The sequence below is a fragment of the Pipistrellus hanaki genome (assembly GCF_964339955.1).
Source record: "Pipistrellus hanaki genome assembly, chromosome: 3".
NCBI lineage: Eukaryota > Metazoa > Chordata > Mammalia > Chiroptera > Vespertilionidae > Pipistrellus > Pipistrellus hanaki.
The window spans coordinates 28,877,400-28,899,893 of record NC_140505.1 but is presented as its reverse complement, the minus strand read 5'-3'; the positions used below and the strand labels follow the sequence as shown (position 1 = coordinate 28,899,893).

The 22,494-nt window shown below is 37.1% G+C and overlaps 1 protein-coding gene across 4 annotated transcripts in view; it reads left to right on the top strand.

The window, feature by feature from the left end:
* MYO16 (myosin XVI) overlaps nucleotides 1-22,494 on the top strand; it is a 505,283-nt gene that overhangs the window by 159,705 nt on the left and 323,084 nt on the right. For all 4 annotated transcript variants that reach the window (XM_084879972.1, XM_084879970.1, XM_084879971.1 and 1 more), the window contains exons 5-7: nucleotides 11,408-11,516; nucleotides 16,429-16,553; nucleotides 21,265-21,390. In XM_084879972.1, the coding sequence (XP_084736098.1) occupies nucleotides 11,408-11,516; nucleotides 16,429-16,553; nucleotides 21,265-21,390 (360 nt within the window). The remainder of the gene's footprint in view (nucleotides 1-11,407; nucleotides 11,517-16,428; nucleotides 16,554-21,264; nucleotides 21,391-22,494) is intronic.

The following is a 22,494-nucleotide window of genomic DNA, read 5'->3' as shown; positions in this document are numbered from 1 at the left end:
TTTCAGTCTTAATGATTTATTCTTGAATAACCGAAAAGCTTTTTAAAATCTTGGAAATAGAAAATTATAGAGAGAATATTTTTTTAAAACTAGAAAATTATTAGAGTTATTGAGCACTGGTGCTTAAATATGGCACAAATTTTAAAAATATTTTTTAAAACTGCATAATGTATAATGTAAAATAAAAAATGTATATATGTGAGATGCTCAAATAATCCATAAAATAAGGCAAGTGCAAGAAAATGCTGGGTTAATAAACATTGCATAATTATAATGTATAAACACATACTCCCAACCCCATTAGATACATACGCTCTGCCCATGTACCCACCTCCTCTTATCATCAAGTCATCAGGTCAGACCTTTGTCAAGCCAACAAGTAGAGATTTCTTTAGTATAATTGTAAGTGCTATTCACACCCTAGCCACTTGGAATTCTATGATTTCCCTTTATTTCTTACATATTTTGTTTACTTTTCATGGTTTGTCATTTAATGCATTAGCAAGGCTACACATAAATACCTAAGTGCTCCAAGGTAGCAATTACTCACTTCAGGATGTTTACAGTTGGAGCGGTGAAAATGTTTTCCAATATAATTGCGACTGTTATAACAGTTATACTGTAAATTTTGCAATGCAGTAAGTTTAAAATTGTTTATTGCTCTAAACATTTGCAATCATTAAAATCTCAAAGTATACTTTAATCATCATGAGGGCTTGATTCATAGTTCCTTAATGAATAAGTGTACTCTCCAAGTATATGGCCTCCTCTGTTATGTCCCAAGTCTAGAACCCGAAAGAAAACTACATGCTTCCAGTTTTCATTCTTTGTTTAAATAGTGGAGATCTGTGGGAAAGTCTCTGCTTACGACCAGAGACCTATGAAGCTTCCCCTCCAGGTCTCTTCTTTCATGATTGTGGGCAGGCAGAAGCTCAACTGTCCTTTGGTTGGTCAAACTGAAGTATAATATGGTCAGCCTATGCCAAGACTTTGGGACCTTTCTTCTCAGCCCGTTCACCAGTGGTTTTAAGGGGTAGTTTATGGTTTCAGATTTTTGCAGGTGCACCCCCCACCTGACAGCTTCTCTCCCTGACTGATGTCTCAACTGAGTTTGGGGAAAGAGGTCATGATTTAATGGCTAGGGTTAGAGAGATTTGAGTTTGTTCACTCGTTCTCTTTGGTGGCATAAATATTTCAGAATGAGAGGGGTTACTCTCAATAATTCTTACAATATAACATTCCTGCTAATTGCCCAATTCAATAATAAAAACGAATATAAAATGATGCAGGATAGAGAGAGTAGCTACTAAACAAGACCATGTGCTTCTGTTACTCTGACTGCATTTGGTTACCCTTTTGAGTCAGTATTTACTATCTTTTTTCTATAGTGATTTCATTTCATTTGGGGGAGACTCATTGATTTGCTTGTCTTTTTATAAAAACAGTTTGCTGTCTTTGTTCTGATTTTGAAGGTCTAGGAGTTCTTTGGAATTTGTCTTGAAGACAAGACCAGGATTGGGAGAATTTTTTTTTATTATTATTCTCATATAATTGGGTGTGAGCAATAGAGAAAGCTCCACAATGCTTTCCTAAGTCAGTGGGTGGAAGGCAGACTTTTAAAAGCTTAAGTGGTACTTATTTGGAAATAAATGAATTGGACACATTTCTCTTTTTTTTGAGATCTCTTTCAGAAGTATCTGTAAGTTTCCACTTAATATTTTATAAATGCATTTTGTTACATCTATTTTTTTTAAAATGTGTTTTTATTGATTTTAGAGAGAGAGATAGATAGAAACATCAATCTTCTGCCTTTTGGAGCCCCGTACTGGGGATGGAGCCCACAGCTTGGGCAGGTGTCCCCATAGGGATATGAACCTGTGCCCTCTTGTTGCAGGGGATAATGCTCAATCAACAGAGCCACACCAGTGGAGCACATTTGGTTTGATTTTAAGATGCAGGTTTATAAAGTGTTTCCTTCTACATCTCAGGGCATGTTGCATTTTTTTTTAATACCAGTAATAATAGAAGTCATTCTGTAATTTTTTTTCTGGTCTGCTACAAAGATTACATGAAAAAATGTTAATGTTGGCCTGTGTATTTTGGGAATGACATTTTATAATTATTTTATGCCTCTGACTAAAATTATTTTATTTTCTCATTGTTGGTTTTGTCAAACATATTGGATAGTAAGAGTGAAGGAGTGTAAACAAATCTCATCTACCATCTATATATATAAAAAGCCAGCAACCATAATGCCGAATGATGAGTCATTATGATGTCAAGTGTGGCCACAAACTGGCCCAATCTGGAGTTGGGCCACTTGCCAACCTCCTGTGGCTCCTTCCCCAGCTAGCCCACCCCCAATCAGACTCTCCTATCCCAATCTAGGGTGAGGCCAGTGGCCAAATGCCATCCCTTATCCTCTGGCCAGTCCTGCCCCTAATGGCACCCCCTATCCCAATAGAGAGTGGGGCCAGCCAGCTAACCTGCAGCCAGCCAACCCTGATCAACCCTCAGACCCTTCCCCTGGATAACCCCACCCCTGATGTCCCCCAGCCTCAGTAGAGGGCAGGGCCAGCCAGCCAACCACCCATGGCCCCTTCTGAGGCCACTGGCCCCCAATTGGCCTTCAATCCCAATCAGGGATCAGGCCCGCTGGCTAATCATGTGAGACCCCTCCCCCCAGTTGGCCTGGCCCTGATTGGGCCCCGATTGGAGTGGGCTGGTCGGCCAACCTCCCACCCTCTCCTCCTTCCAACAGGCCTAGCCCTGATCTGCCCCAACTGGGGCTGGGCCACCCAGACCCCACCTGTGCATGAATTTGTGCACTAGGCCTCTAGTCTTTAATATTTCAAGGAGCCAGGGCCTGAATTTCCTTCTCTCTTCAACTACTATTTCATTTTGTATCATTCTTTTAATTTCTAAAGTTAGCTAAAAATTGTGCTGCCAGAGAAGGGTGAATGATTTATTATACTATATAGTTTATGATTGTGTTTGCAAATAATTCATTTTATACAGTAGTCTTTCTCTTCCTGATACTTTTGTTAGTATAGATACAAGTTATTGAGTGCCTACTGGATATCAAGCACTGGGCTGGGTACTGCATAGACTTATGCTGAAGATATTTGTAAGATACTTAAATACTAACAGTTGGCTCCACTTTGCAAACTGAAGGCCAGAATCAGGTGGTTTGATCTTGGACACAAAAACCAGTGAACAGTAACCCTGCACATAGAGCCAGGCTTTTCTCATCTGAAGCCTCTTTTTTTGTCAAGTATGCCAAGAGAAGTTCCTTCTTCTATCTCCTCTGCTTTCTACTCCCACTAACTCAAACACTCCCTTATCTTTTGGAATCTTTATTTTGCAGCTCTCTAATATTCTATTTTCAATTTTCCAATAGTTTCACCAAACTCACTACTTAATGAATACAAGATAGTGAAAAATACATAATTAAAATTTTGTGGACTTTCATATAAGAAGCTCTATTTAGATCTCTTATCTAAAATTCTTCTTTTGAATGTGCATTTTTTTTTTGTAGGATAGCAGCTTTTACTGTTTAATATGAGACTTCATGAATATTTCAGCAATGACTATTATTACATATCCCCAAATTGGGTATTTTTGGTGAAATAAATTTGAAAAATTTGGGGACAATCTTCACTGGCATTTAGTGCAGGACTTGGAAGAGACATTAGTGACCGAATGTGACCGAAATGAGTTTGGCTCAGTGGATAGAGCATCAGTCTGCAGACTGAAACGTCCCAGGTTCAATTCCAGTCAAGGGCATGTACATTGGTTCTGGACACATCCCCAGTGGGGGGTGTGCAGGAGACAGCTAATCAATGTTTCTCATCGATGTTTCTAGCTCTCTATGCCTCTCCCTTCCTCTCTGTAAAAAATCATTAAATATATTTTAAAAAATGCTAATGTGCCTTTAAACATTATAGTATATGGATGTAATATAGAATATTTTCCATTATAGTTTTTCAAATAAATATAAATAAATAATTTTTGTAATGTAATTATATATATATATATTTGAGGGAAAAATAATGAAATCAAATTAAGTTGTATTATGATTTGTCATATCTGAACAGCATTTCAAATAGATTAGTTTTTAGAAGTTTTACTCTGAACTCTAAAGAGTTTATGCTAAGAAATTATAAGTAGTTTTTCATATTAACAAAAACACAACTCTGTTTTTTATTTTTATTTATTTATTATTATTACTTTTTTCATTATCACTGAGGATATTTTTCCATTGATTTTTAGAGAAAGTGGAAGAGTGAGAGAAAGACAGAGAGAAATATCCCTGGTAAGAGAAACACATTGATTGGTTGCCTCCTGCAAGGGCCCCCACCAGACCCTGTGCTGGGAAGGAGCCTGCAATGTAGGTATATGCCCTTGACCAGAATCGGCCTTTCGGTCCACAGGTTGATGTTCTATCCATTGAGCAAAACTGGCTAAAGCACAACCCTGTTTTTAAGTAGACAAAGTTCATGACAAGATAATATAGAAAAGGAATACGAATAGCCATAAATGTATACCTGAGGCAACATATTTGAATACTAAGTAAATATTTTATTCCTTATCAGACATTTGCTTTAGTGTTAGTATTCCTAGGTAACTGTCATCTGAATCAGTTATTACTATATTGAATGGTCAGTTCTAACTTTCTCATTTTCCCACATTTATCAGCTGCTATTATATTGTAAGGAAAAGCTTTTTCTTTTCTCTCAGATTCAGGTATTCGTTTGTTTATTAATATCAGCATGAACTCATGGATTCTTTGCTGCAAATTTACATTTCAGAACAAAAAATATTCACCTTAACCAGGTGACAAAAGTTATGGGACAAAGGGACAGCATGTATCTTCTGATATGACACAGAGGGAAGAACATGCCATCCCCTGTGTGTTTTTCCTGCCAAAAGTCTTATTGTAAGGACACATCATAGAAGACCTAAACAAAAAAAAACAAAACAAAAAAACAAAAAACAAAAGGCAAAAGAACTATTCTAAATTGTAGGACACTTAAGAAATAGGGCAACTAGCCGAAATTGGTTTGGCTCAGTGGTAGAGCGTCGGTCTGCAGACTGAAAGGTCCCGGGTTTGATTCCGGTCAAGGGCACGTACATTGGTTGCGGGCACATCCCCGGTAGCGGGTGTGCAAGAGGCAACTCGTCGATGTTTCTCTCTCATCGATGTTTCTAGCTCTCTATCTCTCTCCCTTCCCTCTGTAAAAAAATCAATAAATAAATTATATATATATATAAAAAATTATATATATATAAAATTATATATATAAAATTATATATAAAATTATATATATATATAAAGAAATAGGACAACTAAATGCACTGGGTGACCCTGGAAAGTACCCTGAGTCAGTCAGGCGAAATAGCTATCAAGGATATATTTAGAAATATTAATGACATTTGTGTATGGACTATGATTTAAATGTCAGCATTTATTAACATTAAAATTTTCTGATTTTCATAACTTTTGTGCCATAGAATATTCTTGTTCTAAATACTAAAATATTTAGGGGTAAAGGGACAGGGTATCTCTGACTTACCTTTAAGTGATGCAGAAGAAATACAGGAAAGAGAAAGAGAGGAAGAAGGAAGGGGATAGAGGGGGAAGAGTATAAATAATTGGTAAACTTGGATAAAAGATAGAGTATTAAGAATATTAATTTCCCAGGGTTGCTATAATAAAGTACTACAAAAGGAATGGCTTAAAACAACAGAAATTTGTTGTCTCACAATTCTGGAATTCAGAATCTGAAATCAAGGTGCCAGCAGGGCCTCACTCTCTTTGAAACCTCTATGGAGGGTCCTTCTTTGTCTCTTCCTTCTCCTGGAAGCCTCAAGCATTTCTTGGTTTGTAGCAACATCACTCCAATGTGCCCATCTTTTTCCTCTGTGTCTGAAAAATTATATAATGGATGCTTGTATCAGTAGAATGAAGCCAAAGAACATGTATGCATAACCCGTAGATGCAGTCAACAGTGTGGTGATGGCCAGAGGGTCGAGAATGAGGCTGGATGGAGGTGGACAAGGGGAAGGGTGGGGACAGTTGTAATAAAGTAACAATAAAAAATAACTAACATTTTTTGAAACCTTCCAAAAAAAGACTAAAATGTACAGATGACACTTTTAAAAAAAGATATTTATGAATATCATGTCTTAGAAAAGAAAAAAATAATATTTTTGAATACAGGACACCAGTTATATTGGTTATTTCAGCATGGCATCATGTTAACTTAGCTAATTATATATACAACTAGAAGCCCAGTGAGAAGGGGGAGTCCCTCAACCTGGCCTGTCCCATCTCACAGTACAGGAGCCCTCAGGGGTAGGAAGCAACCCGGCGATCAGGGGAAAGCGACTCCTCTATCATACCTCTGCTGTTGCCACTGCTGGCAGTGCAAGCCTCAGCCAGTCCCTGGGTGGCTGGGCAGCTGCCATCCAAGGCTTGCCTGCACTTTGGGCATTGGCTGGCAGCTGCCATCCGAGGCTTGCCTGCACCTCGGGCTGGCCCTGGGTGGCTGGGGCATTGAGGGGACTGGGGGACTCAAGAAGCAGGCTCCTGGAGCAGCAGGACCCACCTGGGGTAGGCCCAGCCATGCTGCACACCTGCTGCCCCAGTGGGGCTGAGGGGAATAGGTGCCACCATCTTGTGGCTGTGGGTGCCACCATCTTTTGTGAGAGTGTGATGGTCAATTAGCATATTCCCTCTTTATTAGATAGGATGATCCTATTTCCAAATAAGGTCACATTCATAGGTACTAGAGGTTAGGGCTTCAACATTTCTTTTGGGGGATGCAGTTCAGCTCATCACAGGTATACAGGAATTTTTGTTCTACTCTTACAACTTTGAGTAAACCTGAAATTGCATCAAATTTAACAAGTTACCAAAAAAATTAGCATATAAAAAGAATTTGCTTATTAAAATGACCTTAGTACCTTTCATGAAAATTTAATTATTAGTGTGTTAGAGAATTATTACTAAATCAAACAGTTGGTAAGTATATTCCCTGACACTAAATTGTTACATAAAATATTATAAAAGAATATTTATTTGTTCTCATGTCACCTAATAGGCAGCAAATAAGATTTATATTTGCGAGGAATGATATATTTGAATTCCATTTTCAGCTCTCTAGGACATAGTTAGGAAGAATTGGAAGTTAGACAGCCTCCCAGTTTGAATAATTAAAGAGGAAATGTGTTTAGGGCTCCCAGTAGGTACTAAATAGTCCCCAGTTACAGAAAACATTTGAGAAGTTTCTGTTGATTTTGCATATATAACATTGATTACTTTCATTTCCCTGATGAAACCCAATCACTGTGTAATTGATTGATTTTTCCTGAAGCAATATTGAATAACTTGCCTCAGCTTGTGTATTGTACAAAGATAGTATTTTTTTGAGCTGTTCTTACTAACGCTACTTTAACTTAATTTGGAATTTCTTGTTTTATTTAAACAAAAGATAATCACTACTGTCAGTGTAAGAAATTTGACCTCTGCTGATTAAATGTAGGAAAGTAAAACCAAGAAGGTGTATACACACACACACACACACACACACCCTTATGTCTTCCATCTATTCTCTCAGCATTCTTTTTTACACACTCAATTCCTAATCATATGTTTTTATAAAGAATAGCATTCAGTAATTTTAAAATATTACTTAAGATTTATTAATTTAATATAGTGATTGCTAAAGCTATTGTCCCATAAAATAAATGCAGGTTTGGATATTCTTTGTCCTATATTTGAAAATCTAGTCTAACATCCTCAACTCGCCCTGATTCTCATGCCCTGAAATAAGACAACTGTGTACACAATCAAATGTGCAAACCAGCACATGAGGAAATTAAAGTCACTGTTTACTGTGGGCATCCTCATTCTGAGCATGTATCCAAGGAGACAATATAATTAACATGCACACCGATTCTAGAGCACTTTCTCAGGCTTTTATATTGTAATTATAGCTGAAAAATCATATAGTGGACACCTACATATGGAATAAAATTTGAAATTTTAAAAAGAACATTTAAAAAAAAATATTTATGAATGTTATGTCTTGGAAGTGAAAAAATAGTATTTTAGGACATGTTTCAAATTTTCAAACTAAAAATTGACATTGTCAAGAGTGATCTTTTTATTGAATTTAATTATTTGTTAGTTCTCACTTTACAAAGTTGAGAAAATCCATTTTATGTTCCTGATTGGTTCAAAGTGTGTGTGTGTATGTGTGTTTAGTACTAACACAATACCTTATAAATGCTACTCATTCCCATCCCTGAAGCCATTTCCTTTCTGTATTTAGAAATGAGACCATTCTGATGATATTAAGAAAAATCTGACATTTTTAGGAAACATCCTGCTTTGAAAGTCATCAGCATCTTATTTCCAATGGGATCCATTAACAACTATAATTGCACATTAACTTCTAAGTTAGTCAGTCTAAGAATAATAATCAGCTATGAGTTTTATCAATGGTGTTGTGTGTGTGTGTGTGTGTGTGTGTGTGTGTGTGTGTGTGTGTTTAAATAGATGCACAATTTCAGGATTCTAATGGAAGAAATACAGCTTCTCCAGGGATCCTTTAGGATCTGTGTTGTTATTGCACATGGCCAGCCTGTCTATAGACATCTATCAATACCAGATGGTCTGGGTGGCGGGTGCAGAGCACTAGGACCAGGGCCTATTGGGCACTCTAGCCCACAAAGCAAACAAAAAAGAAGAGAGGGAGGAAAGGAAAGAGAAAGGGAGGGACATAGGAAGGAAGGGAGGGAGGCTAACTTTCATAAATGTCATTGTGGAGCTAAAAAACAAATTTCCTTCACTTTCTTAGTTTTTCTATCTGAGCTAATAATCAAATTAATGGAGACATATCCACAGGAGAAAATATCCAAAGTTTATTATGCACATTCGAGGGTGCCATAAGAATAGGGACCTAAAGAAGTATTGGGCAGCTGAGGTTTATATATCATTCTAAAGCCCAGGAAAAGGGTGGTTGTTGTTTGGGACTTCAAAGGGCAGAAAGGCAATTCATAGGAAGACAGAAGGCAAATATTTGATAAATAAATGTTTGCTGGGCCATCTTTATCAGAGAGAACTTGGAAAAATGGGTTTTGATAGGTTCTTCTCTGCCTGTCACACATGAGTTTATATGAAACTGTAGTTATTTGTGATGTTGTCTTCCTTCCTGGAGCAGGTCCCCTATCTACATTTGTTGCATCAATTGCAGGGTATGTGAAAGATTTTTCCTGAGTCCTTTGTTCCTTTATAATCATCTTAAAAACAATATACCCAAAGGCAAACTTTGGGGTGGCAATCTCTGCTTCCCTTCATCATCCATATGGACAGATTGAAGGCAGGAAACATACATATGCTTATAGTGACTTTGTAATATTATCTATATACCCTTGAAAGGGAAGGTCAGAAAACTTAGTTTAAAAAATGATTATGAAAATTATATTTCTTTGCTTCAATTTTTAATAATTAATTTAATTCAGTGTTTGGCTCCTTATTTTCCATTTATTTCAATAAATCTTTGTTAGTACCTCGTGTGTGCCAGGCAGTGTAATAAGTGTTGGGAATATAAAGAGGAATAAGATGTGATCTGGGATTAGAAAAGTCCAACTCTGTGCAGGGCATTATTATACCTGGTAATTTAGCAGCACAGCCCAGTGAATGATTAATGGGGTGAAATTTCAATGAATGTGTCCAGAAAAAATATTCAGAACCATGTTTCACTTTCAGGCTTTCTCTGAAAGAGCCTCATTACTCCTGAAAGAATAGACACTCCAAGTGTCCCACCTCTCTCAAGTAGCTCTCCTAGTTATTTTTGTTGTGATTGATAATAAATGGCTCTTAATTAGATTCCCCATTGCTTTGTGCCCAGATGTTTGCTGTAGATAAGAGTCTATCTGATATGTATATGCATTGGGAAAAAGAACAACTTGATTATCTCCCACATACTAGTATTAAAATTGGTAACAATACCCTATTGGTTTATACCTTAATTGATTCTTTAATAATTGATACTTGAGTACTTATGTAAAATCTTATTCTCATGGTTGGGGACTAAAGACATGGAATTATTAGCAAAATATACTTCAGTATAGTGCCTCAAGTAATTCCTTTTCAAGTTCTGAATAAATCTGAAATAAATAAACTTGATCCATTCACATAAAGAGGTATCTTTCTATGAGTTTAGAATATGTAATGTAATAAAGTCTAAATGGTGAGGTAAGCAGCTTAGCTTATTTGGTTGGAAAATACTAAGATATGGGACATTATACTACTTTTGCCTAATTTTTTTGTTTGTTTATAATATATTTAAAGCAGTCTTTTGGAAAACCTAAGGTTTAGGATATTTATAAATGTATATATGCACACACACTATCACATACAAGGCAAACCTCCACATTTTAATATATTGAATTATGAATGTGACATTTTATGTAAAGTTATGAATTTGGATATTAACTATATGAACTATATTTATATTGCAATGCAGATGCCTATTCTCTAAAAAGAATAAGGGGACACTTGCATTTGTTTGGCCTCAGTTTAACAGCATGTTATGGGTAGGCATATAGGAAATCTTGGACACTAGGAACATGTTCATGTCATGCCCTTAGAGAAAATATGTAAACCATTCTTGATCAATTGTATGGAACTCATTAAATAATGTAAAGCAATGGTGACAATTTATGTGACCAAGTTTTTTAGAGAAAAAGCACATTGATCATTGTATTTGAGCTGAGATGGCAAAGGGTGGGCAGGTGTGCTCAGAGATGTTTGATGGAGGGTTCTTTGAAGATAAAGGATTTGTAAGAATTTTAATATATTTCATTTATTAATGTCTACAGATTATGCTTTGTCTTAGAAAAGTTTCTGTAAAAACAAAAACCTTATAAAAACATTATGGTGTGAGAACAGTTCTTATATGAGTTTCCTTGGAGAACAAGGACCATAAAGATTTTTATAAAATAGTTTGGAGAAGATCATAGGTCATACAAGTGTGATTCCTTTGGACTCTGAAGACATAGGATTTTGAGAAACAAGGCAGGCTGTGTAGGGGTAGCCAGCACACTGGCCTGAGTGGTTCAGCAGCCATGGATTGGATTTTTTGAATTTAGCAAGAGGGATGGGGAAAAGTAGTTGGGACTTAGGTTTCTCAACGGTCAGTTGAACATTTTTAGACTGTCAAAGTTTCTCAAAAATATTTAATGCGTTTGTCATAAAAATAATTTGTATTATATAGGATTGTATCTGATGTAAATTATTGTGTATATGTTTTCTGACTAATCTAGAAATGAAAGGATTGACCTGCCTTCTATGTTAACAGTATACATCCGTTATATTTGTTCTTTTCACTTACAGGCTGGAGCCAATGTCCTTCTCCAGGATGTAAATGGAAATATACCACTGGATTATGCTGTAGAAGGGACAGAATCAAGCTCTGTTCTATTGACTTATCTGGATGAAAAGGGTAGGCTGAGCTTTGAAAAACTGTAGAGAGATAGACAAAGAGATAGGTTGGTGGCATTATAAGTGTACTTATTTTGTTTTTTTTTCTACATGATTTCTTATTGATGTGATTTCCCTAGATTGCATAACATGAATTATGTTTCTACACTATATTTCACTTTCCTACTGCAATACAATGCAGTTTTGCAAGTCAGCGAAATTCTAGAGGCCCACAATGAAGGAACATTTTAACAAGCATTTAAAATCCATAATTAGAGGGACTGGGCTTGTCATTATAATCTATTCTCCACTGGGAGGAGAAAGGAAGTGAACCTGCACAAATGAATTTTGAGTTAATGAGAGTGAGGTCATGTGAAGTGTATTCTCTTAGGAGCCATGGTCCTCTTAAGAATTATTACTGTGGGCAAGTGAGGGCATAAGTCAAGGGCGGTTTGCACGCATCTCAGCATCCACTCTTGGTGACACTTGGAAACAGAAACGTTGTCAGAAGAATGCCCATAATCATGGTGCTGGCCTGGAAAGATGCAGCTGAGGGCCCAGATGTATTCAATGGCACAGAACAGTTAAATTGCACAGACCCAGTGTATAATTTCATGAGTAAGTTCAACATCGGCAAAGTGAGAGGTGTTTGAAATCTTGAGCTTGATATGGTATTAACATAAAGAAGTAGGTCCCCTCTTTAATTTCCCCCCCCCCTCTGATGTTTAGGAATAAATAAAAACAATTAAATTATAATCCCTTCCAATATGATATTTTTGTCAGAGAAAAGGTTTAAAAAATTTAAGAGCCTCATCATGCTTGCAACTCTATTCTCACCTCTAAGAAAAGCCCACACATCTGCCTCTTTGTTTTCTGTGCTCTTTGCCTCCTCCAGATCGCTTGTATCAAAGGGTTTATTCTGAGGATGGCTTATAATAATAATAATAATTAGGAGTTAGCAGCCACGAGTTCTTAAAAAAAAAGTCTCATTAATTCTGAGAGCAAGGTAAGAACAGTTATTTTCATTAGCGTGAATGTGAACCTAGCTGTGCTGCTGAAGGTCACTGAGTCATGGCCTGGGTGACAGAGCAGCATGTGCAGACGCTGTGGTATAGTCAGTCCTTCATACTACCTACCTGCTCAGTCTTTGTACCTACCTGCTCCCACCTGAGGAAAACCCTCCGTTCTTCCCATCTTGCTATGATTTTGAGACTAATTACTTCTAAATGGAATGAGCTGAAAGTTATGGGCATTCCATGTTGGAAAGCTTTGTTATTTGCACATCTGCAGAATTTGACCTGTGGTCACATGATTCCAAATTGACATGAACCTGTCTTTTATTTAACTGTGCCATTTCTAAATGATATTTTCCTGCTCTTCTTACTGTTCTGAATTTTAACAGCCATCATGATGAATGTTTCTCTTTGGAAATTAAAGTTAACTATCTTTATTTACCAAACAATTAACATCCTGTATAATAAAGAGCTAATATCCAAATTAGACTAGACAGCCAAATGACCTTCTGGACGACTGTCCGGATGACCTTCCAGATGAATCCAGGATTGTGAGGGCCAAGGCAGCAACTGGGGCTGTGAGGGCCAAACCCCTTGCATGATTTTCATGCACCCGGCCTCTAGTTACTTATAAATCTCTTCAACTCATTAAAGGATTTTGTTTCATAAAAAGCTTTAGTATTTGCAAAAGCAGTATTATCTATTCTATAGAAATAAAAAGAAGCATATTCCTTTGAGAGGTTACTTTAAAAGTGATTAAAAAAAAAAATAAAAGAAAGAAAGGTCCTGACTCTGAATGGTCCAGAGAAAATCTGTCACGGTGATGGCTGTCACAGTTAGTTTATAAATCGAGGTTTGCTGGAACAAATTCAATGTAATATCTCTTAAATCTTAAACTCTGTTTTCCATTTGTCACCGCTGTGGCACTGGCCTCTGCCTTCCCATCTATCTGCCCCCTCTCACCTCATTCACAATCTGGTTCCATTTCTGACAGTGTCTTGCCTACTTATCATATCTGCTGCCACAGTTTCTGTAAACACCATCTAATTTGATGTGCTCTCCCCTTGTTGGCGCCCTTTTAGAAATATCTGCTGTGACAGCATGGGCCGATGTCCCTAGAAATTTTTAGTATTAGGAGATGAGATTTTTATTGTTATTTAGCGCCCAGTGTTTCAGCACTGCATTCTTATAACCAGGCACCTGCAATCCTTGAATTTTCAACATGCATCAAACAGTTTCAAACCAGAGTACTTATCATGCTGTCACACAGGGTCACATGTGGCAGGAGGCAGTTCAGGTTGTGAGCAAGTTGATTACATGGAAAATCACTGGTCACAAGTTCTAATTGTACTGTCACCACTGACATACACAATACCTGGGGACAACAATTAACCTCTGCTCACCGCCTGAGCTATCCAGGCTGGAAAGTGAGGCAGCCACGGAGGGCTGATTGAGCATGTGATGCATATTAGATCTCCAATGTAAGGCAGACCAGCTGGTGTTCAAGAAAATCAATCGATTATAAAATGAGGCAGCACAGAGAGAAAGCAGTGCAGGAAGAGCTCAAGGTGGTCCAGGACAGATAGATGCTCACCATGGGGGGAGGGGCACGTATATCTTTGTGTGTATGTATACATAGATATATATATTCAAGTCCCTGAGAGAGAAGAAAAACAACTTTGCTCAACATACAGTATATCATTGCATTCTGCCCTTTTCCCTTCATTTCAAATCAATCTTTTTTAAAAAGTAGCTCACCTTTATTCTCAGTTTCCAATTTCTACTCAGCCCACACTTCCTACCAATCCACTGAGAATGTCCCCACCACCATGTGTCCCCCTTTTTGGTTCTCTGCCCAGTGGTCACTTTTCTGTTCTCTAGTACCTTGTTTCTGTGACAGTTGATGACCTTGATCACACTGTATTATGAAAACTCTCTCACCTGCAGTGACCTTTCCATAGTTTCCCCTTCTCTTTCAGCTTCTACTTAGTTTTCTGTGGATGTGCCACATGTCCATCCAGATACCAAAATGTTAATTCCCAGGGCTTTGTCTTCAAGTATCTTTTTTTTTTTGTCTCTCCAAACTACCCTGGCTTATCTTGCCCTCTTCCTTGTGTTGTGCCCACCTGCCTGTTCCCAAGAATGCTCCTATAGCTTAGATATCTTTCAAGACCTGCAGGTTTGTATGCACAGATTTCAGTCTCTTGACTTGGATATCAAAAAATTTGAAGCACATGGGACTTACCCTTTCATACACTCTATATATGCTATATTTTATCATAACAGCCAGGAACCCAAATATCTGAACATCACTTTTCATCTTCTAAATCCCTCACATCTAATTGTCACCAAATCGGACAGAGTCTGCTTCCTTGACATCTGACCTCTACTATGCCCGTATCTCTCACTAATTTTGCTATTAGTATCTTAGTGAAAACTCTGGACTTCCTTTTTTGTTTTTATTTTATTATTATTTTTGTTAATCCTTACCTGAGGGTATTTTTTCATGTTGACTTTTAGAGAGAGTGGAAGGGGGTGAGGGTGAGAGAGAGAAACGTTGAAGTGAGAGAGACACATGGATTGGTTGCCTCCCACACGCACAATGGCCAGGGCCAGGGATAGAACCTGAAAACCAAATACATGTCCTTGACCAGGAATTGAATTTGAGAAAATTTGGTGTGAGGGCCTATACTCTAACCACTGAGCAAAACCAGCCAGGGCAGTCTTGGAAACTGGTGTTCTCACCTCTAGCCATTCCTGTTCATTCTTTAGAGGACTCTCAGATTAATCAGTCCACAAATAAATTCATCTATTTATTCTGCTTAATAACGTTCATTCAAAATGCTGTTCTTAAACAAACCTCTTCAGAATCACCCAGAGTCAGGGTGACAGTGCATCCCTTTTGCCTTGGACAGTCCTACACTGTGCCTGTAGTCAGGGTTGAGAGAAGGGGTTGGTAGAGGGTTAGAATGCCCTTTTGTCTTGGACATGCTTATTTATCTTTGCTCAAACCAACTTTCTTTGCCTACTCAACCCTTTTGCTTTCTATAAGTCTTGGCTCTCTTAAGAAGCTTACTATGGAGACAAAATTGGTGTTAGATGTACTTCTAGGAGCTTTTTGGAGATTATTGTGCTAAAATCATGAGATGGATCAATTCAGAGTCAGCATAATGGTAAAATTTTCTGTAATAGCACCATAGAATACCCCTAATACGTACTGGATAATAGAGTAAATAAAAAGTTAAATTGTTAAAAAGAGAATATTACCTGATAAGGGACAGTTAATGAAAGTAAAGGTAGGCCTCAGATGGAATTGATGTGTTAATGTACTCTCAGTTTTGCAGACAGACCTCTGACCTCACCGCATGGGATGAAACTTCTGAGACCTAACATTACAGAGATATTATCAAATGTATTCAAGTGGTAGTAATCAGTATCACATATACATACTATTAATTAAACTACACACTGTATTCAAATTCTTTCCATTTCCCCCCAAAAACATATTTTTAAAAATCTTTTCCAAGATAGATTGCTTTTAGCTGCAACTATTTTGGCCAGAAAAATCATAAAAAGTGAAAACTGTATCTTTATCCTTTCTTGTAATTTAATTTAGGTACTTTAAAATACTTTGGGCAGTGTGTGTTGATTTATACTAATGCCAATATCCATTGTGAACCTGTCATATATAAGGTACCTTATCTTGATTTTGGGATATAATAAGGAAGATTATTCAACACCATACTCTAGCTGGAAATAGAATGCTTGCTAGAGAAATAATTATAGCACTTTGAGTGAGAATTCAAAGTGAAGAGGGGCTTCAAAGACGAACACGTTGGACGAATATAAGCTGAAACAGTTTTCACTCCAGCATCTGAGAAACAACTCTACGTTCTGTCTGAAAGGCTCTTTTCTCCCCAGGAGTGGACCTGACCTCCCTGCGCCAGATGAAGCTTCAGAGACCCATGAGTATGTTAACCGACGTCAAGCACTTCTTATCATGTGGGGGGAATGTTAATGAGAAAAACGATGAAGGAGTGACACTGGTAAGTTAGTATACTTGACTCAGAAATATTGCTTAAATGGAGAATGTAAGTTCATTTTTAAGACATAGAAATTACTTTAATTAAATAATGTATTTTGATTATAATAGTAATATATGTTCATTGTAAACATTTTAGAAAGCCTATAAATATTCAGAGAAAAATGCATGCCTTAACCGGTTTGGCTCAGTGGATAGAATGTCGGCCTGTGGACTGAAGGGTCCTAAGTTTGATTCTGGTCAAGGGCATGTACCTTGGTTGCGGGCACATTCCCAGTAGGGGGTGTGCAGGAGACAGCTGATCAATGTTTCTCTTTCATTGATGTTTCTAATGCTCTATCCCTCTTCATCTCCCTCTCCCTTCCTCTCTGTAAAAAAAATTAATAAAATATATTAAAAAAGAAAATGCAATTCACTTATGTCACCACCCAGAGAAAACTGATTATATATATATATATATATATATATATATATATATATATATATATAATATAGATAGATAGGTATAGTTTTTTTCAAGCTTCCTTCTTATGCATGTTTTCTCTACAAATTTAGGGGATTTTTTTTGGTATTTATTTGTCAATGTGATTTTAGAAATGAAACTTACAGGATAATGTTTTTATTTTAATTTTAAGCAAAACAAATGATGGCTAAGTGTGGTGAATACATTTCTAAATTCAAGGAAACATCGCTTTTTATTGATATAAGGCATAGCTGCAGTAAGTTAAAGACAGAACAATTAAATTTGGGTTAATGTTCATATAAGTATAAGTCCAGTGATCAAAATATGAACATTTGGCCCTACTGACCCATAGAGTTTACCTGGAGTGGGGCATGCAGGGGTTAAAATTAATTATGATGGGAATACGTGTATTGAAGCTCAGAAAAAAATAAGAAAGTAAACTTGACAGCAGAAAAGAGTATGAAGCTCTGAAACATGGGACATACAGGAGGGGATGGAGCCAATGATGTTCTACCATGGAAAAAAGTATGGTGTGAGGTTGAACACAGGGGATATCAGGCTGAACACTGGTAAGTGCAATGACTCTGAGGCAGGACCAGGTGTGATGTGATTGAAACACAACAAGGTGGTAAGTTTGGCTTAGCAGAGTGAAGCAGAGAAGAGAGGTAACTGGGGTCAGATCTCTCATATTGTGGGCCTATGTATGGACAGTGGCAGCTACTCTGAGTGAGATGGGGGCACATTAGAGCTTTTGGAAAGAGAGGTGACTTTACTACAGTTCTGACAAGATCACTCGCCAAGTGCTGTGCTAAGGATGGACTGTATAAGGGCAAGGGCGAAGCTGAGAGTTCAATTAGGAGGCTTTTCCAGCCAAAGGCAGTAGAAGCTGAGGTGATGATAAGTGGCTAATTTCAGTCAACATTAAAGGAAGTTCCATTTCCTGATGGAAATGTGTGTGAGAGAAAGAATATATTTCAAAACGACTTCAAGTATTTTTTGCTTGAACAACTAGAGCACATGTGTCAAACACAAGGCCCGCGGGCCAAATCCAGCCCGCCAGACCTTGCAATGTGGCCCGCACCGTGCTGTCATCACTGCACTCCACTGTCAGTTTATGACATTGTCAGTTTATGACTGTTCAGTAAACCATTCGGCCCGCGATTTAGGCTGGATTTTAGATTTTGGCCCCTTCTCTGATTGAGTTCGACACCCCTAAAGTGATGAAGTTGGCATTGAATGAGATAGAGAAGGCTGAGGATGGAGCTTAGAGCAGGAAAGATCTAATCAGTTCTGGAAATATAAAGTTAGAAGTGCCTCTTAGCCATCTTCATGGAGATGTTGAGTTTGTGGTTGGATATTGCAGTTTGAGATTCATGAAATGTCTGGACTGAAGGAACAATTTGGGGAACATTAACATATAGGTGATCTTGAAAACTCCCGACCCTGATGAAATCGTGAATTGATATAGCAGGAAAGAGGATTTGGGACTATGCCTTGGTGCTTAGGGAAAAGAGGAAGATCCAGACACGAGACGAGAAGGAACACCTCCCAAAGTAGGAGAGAAACCAAGAGAATGAGATGTCCTGGGAACCAAGTGAAAAAAGAATGATGAAGACGAGGATAAGATAAATTATTAAGTACTGCTGAAAGGATCAGTAAATAGAGATGACAAATTCGCTATTGGGCTTGGTAACATGGAGGTCATTGGTCTTCTCATCTAGGGTAGTTTCAGTGCAGTGGTTGGGTCAAAATCCAGTTTATAGTGGACTATTTAATTAATAGTTCATTTAACACATGCAATACACTATTGCCGTAACATAGTGGTCAGCAAACCACAGCTTTAGCCACATGCAGCTCTTTGGCCCCTTGAGTGTGTCTTGGCGTTAGAACCACTTCTTCAAAATAGACTTGCCCAGGCCAAAAACCGGCTTCTGCACATGGGCCATGAAGTGTCAATCACACTGTACGTGCACGCCCACAGGTGGTATTTTCTGGAAGAGCCACACTCAAGGGGCCAAAGAGCCGCATGGTGCTCTCTGGCCCGGGTTTGCCTACCACTGCCTTAACACATTGTAGAAACCCAATAGAGACTTTGTTTCTTTGTTTGGAGAAGATATTACAACTTTACATACATTTTAAAAAATCATTGTTAAATGACACTAATGTATTATGCTTCAAACGCTGTTGAATAAAAGGACCTGCCATTGTTCAATAGGAAAGTTATTGAAATCATCAATATAGTAATAGACCACTCTCATTTTAAACCATCTTTGATTTTGAAATCCCCATAAGTGTTGCTAATAATTTTTCTGTAATAATTTTTGGGTGATCATCTTTGAGCTTTTTACAATGGGAATAGCAATGAATGGAAAGCTATTGTAGAAAGTTATCCATTGGAGATCAGAGTAGTTAGCAAGTGACAGTTACATTTGATTCTTAGGTCTAAATTGTTTAGTCTGTTATTTTAATGACTGCTATCCATGGAGTTGCCTTTCTGTAAGACACATGTATTTTATGCTTTCCTGTCTATTGTTGGTGATACATAAGACACTTTTGTCCTTAGACTGATTTCTATATCCTGAGTTGCAGTGTCAATTATGGTTCAAAATTAGGTATAATTTTCCACACTGTTAAATTGCTGTGCAAAAAGAGATGCAATTATCAACAAAAGGCTCAATGGAATAAATTTCTAGTAAGGTTGTTTTTATGTTGTCTTTTCTCCCTTTTTTAGACTTAACACTAAAATAACCAAATATATTATAGCTCTTGTAAAAAGATCTCTTAGTTTGCATTAATATTCTTCTGAAATGAAAACGGAAGCCTTAGAAAAGGATACAGTCCAAAAAAGCCATGTTATAGAGACCATAAAAATTAGTTCTTGAGTTTGAATGTATATATGTTCTTGATAAATACTACTGTAATAATTAGCATATGTACCACAAAGAAGTTGGCTGGTTCTTCCCTGTTTTATTATAGAATTTGATGTTTCACATCTGGCCTGATACATACAAATTGTTGGAAAACCATTATTCATGAGATGCAAATATCAAGCAATCTTATTTTTGTTTCTCTGTTTGATATCTGGAGTGTTGGTTCATCCCTTACTTCTAGATGAAGACAATAGCCAGTGCATGAGTTTTCTGGTCATTTTTAAGGAAGACAGCTTTTATGGTGACTTTATGCCATAAAACATAGCTTCAATTTAGAGATCAGAATGTCCAGACCCATGAATTATTTAAAATTCCCAACTTGAATAAAGTCCAGGCTCTTTGATATTTTTAATGTCATACTCCCCTTTAATCATATGCTGTAGCTCATAAGTCCCTTGCCAATGTAATATTTTAAAAATATATTTTATTGATTTTTTACAGAGAGGAATAGAGAGGGATAGAGAATTAGAAACATCGATGAGAGAGTATCATCGATCAGCTGCCTCTTGCACACCCCCTACTAGGGCTGTGCCTGCAACCAAGGTACATGCCCTTGACCGGAATCGAACCCGGGACCTTTCAGTCTGCAGGCTGACGCTCTATCCACTGAGCCAAATCGGTTTTAGCATCATGTAGTTACTTAATAACCTAATTTAAATTGGGTTGGATGACAGTTTACTTAGAAAAAGGAATCACCACATCTGAAAAATTTGAAAGGTTCTCCAAACCGTGAGCTCATTGCTATAGTTCCCGAGGCCTCATTTCTGAACTTCAGGTTGCATTGAGAAACCAAGCTGGGAGAATGTCAAAACGATAGCTGCACAATCATTTTAAAGCTTGTCAGGATCCACTCATCCTCTCCAGTTCCTGTCCCTTTTATGTGTGTAAAAGCATCACAGGATCACATTTTCTGCTGTCATTTGTATCTTTGAATCTCTTTCCTGTGCTAGAATTTTAGAGCTAGTTAGCACATGTTTGACTTCTGGACAAGTAGTGATAAAGTATTTAATTATTATGTTTTGTATTTAAAAGTATTCATATTATAGTAGAAAAGTACATCAGAGAGGAAAATAGGAATTACATGAAAAAGTGTGCCTTGTCAGAGTCAGAAGAAAAAACAATACACAATTAACCCATAATCCTTTTTCAAACAATGATGACATTCACTTGTACCAAATAAATAAAAGTATATATGTTTCTTTTATTAAGGTCTGTGTATTTTAGGTTTAATACTTTATTAAATTGCTCTCTTTAACCTACTGAATAAACTATTGATGTTGCTGCTTTTTAAAGGTAAATAACAAAATATCTCTTTGTTGCAGTTACATATGGCATGTGCCAGCGGCTACAAGGAGGTGGTGTCTCTCCTCCTGGAACATGGGGGAGACCTCAACGCAGTGGATAATCAGTACTGGACCCCACTTCACTTGGCAGCAAAGTATGGCCAGGTAAGTGAGCTCATGAGCTATTTTTCTAAATTATTTTATAATCAATGAATCCTTTTGTATTAATTTTATTCCAAATTATGTATTAATCATTATGTAATTTGACTTTTAATGGTATGATCTTGCTAAACAAATAGTTTTATGAATGAAATAAATAAAATATGTAATTTTAAAAGGACAAATAATATATATTGCTTAGGACAAGGCATACTGGCATACTGCATATTCTTCTCAAGATCATTCGAGAAATGATCGAAAACATAAGTATCCTTTATAATATGGACTTAACACAGTGTTCTTAATATTATATAATTCTTATAAATTTACCGTTTTATGAGTCTAATAATTCTGTTTGTTTTCTATAGTTGGTAGATGTAAAGTAAAATTACATTTTATATTTTATTTTTCTTCATAAATTATATTTCATTTTAATGAATGAGGGATGGGTAGCAGAGTTCTTTCTTTGAATTGACATTTTGCTGTAGCTAATACATCTTAAGATACTATTGCACAAATTAATTTTTACTGAGCATCCTTATATTCTGAAGAAGGAGCAAAATCACAGTCAGATCAATTGTGTTTTGGAGAGAGAAAGAGACATGTTTTATGTATCCATAACAAAAGACAAAGGAGTATATTAAACTAATAAAACAGGTTAGCTATATAGTAAAAATACTTTTAACTGGCTTTATAATGAAAGTAGACTTTTAAAAAAATATTATTTTACTCTTTTATGTTTAACAATAAAAACATCATTCTCTGGTTAACATATATGCCAGATGTGATACCTGCCATGCCTCAGTGATATAAGGAACTTAAGCGCAGTTCAATTGCTACTTTGTTCTTAAAGCTTCCTGAAGTTTCCTGTCACACAAAAGTCATAAGATAGAAGAATCAGTGATTAAACAGGCAGAGAGAATTAGTGGATATCACCCCATTTACCCATCACATTAGAAAAACTTCCAAACTTTGGGTTTTCTTTTATTTTTCAACTAGAGGCCCGATGCACGAAATTTGTGCAAGATCAGGCCTTCCTTCCCCCGGCTGCTGGCGCTGGCTTCTTTCTCTCTGGCACCCGGGACCTGGGCTTCCCTAGCAGCCCTGGCT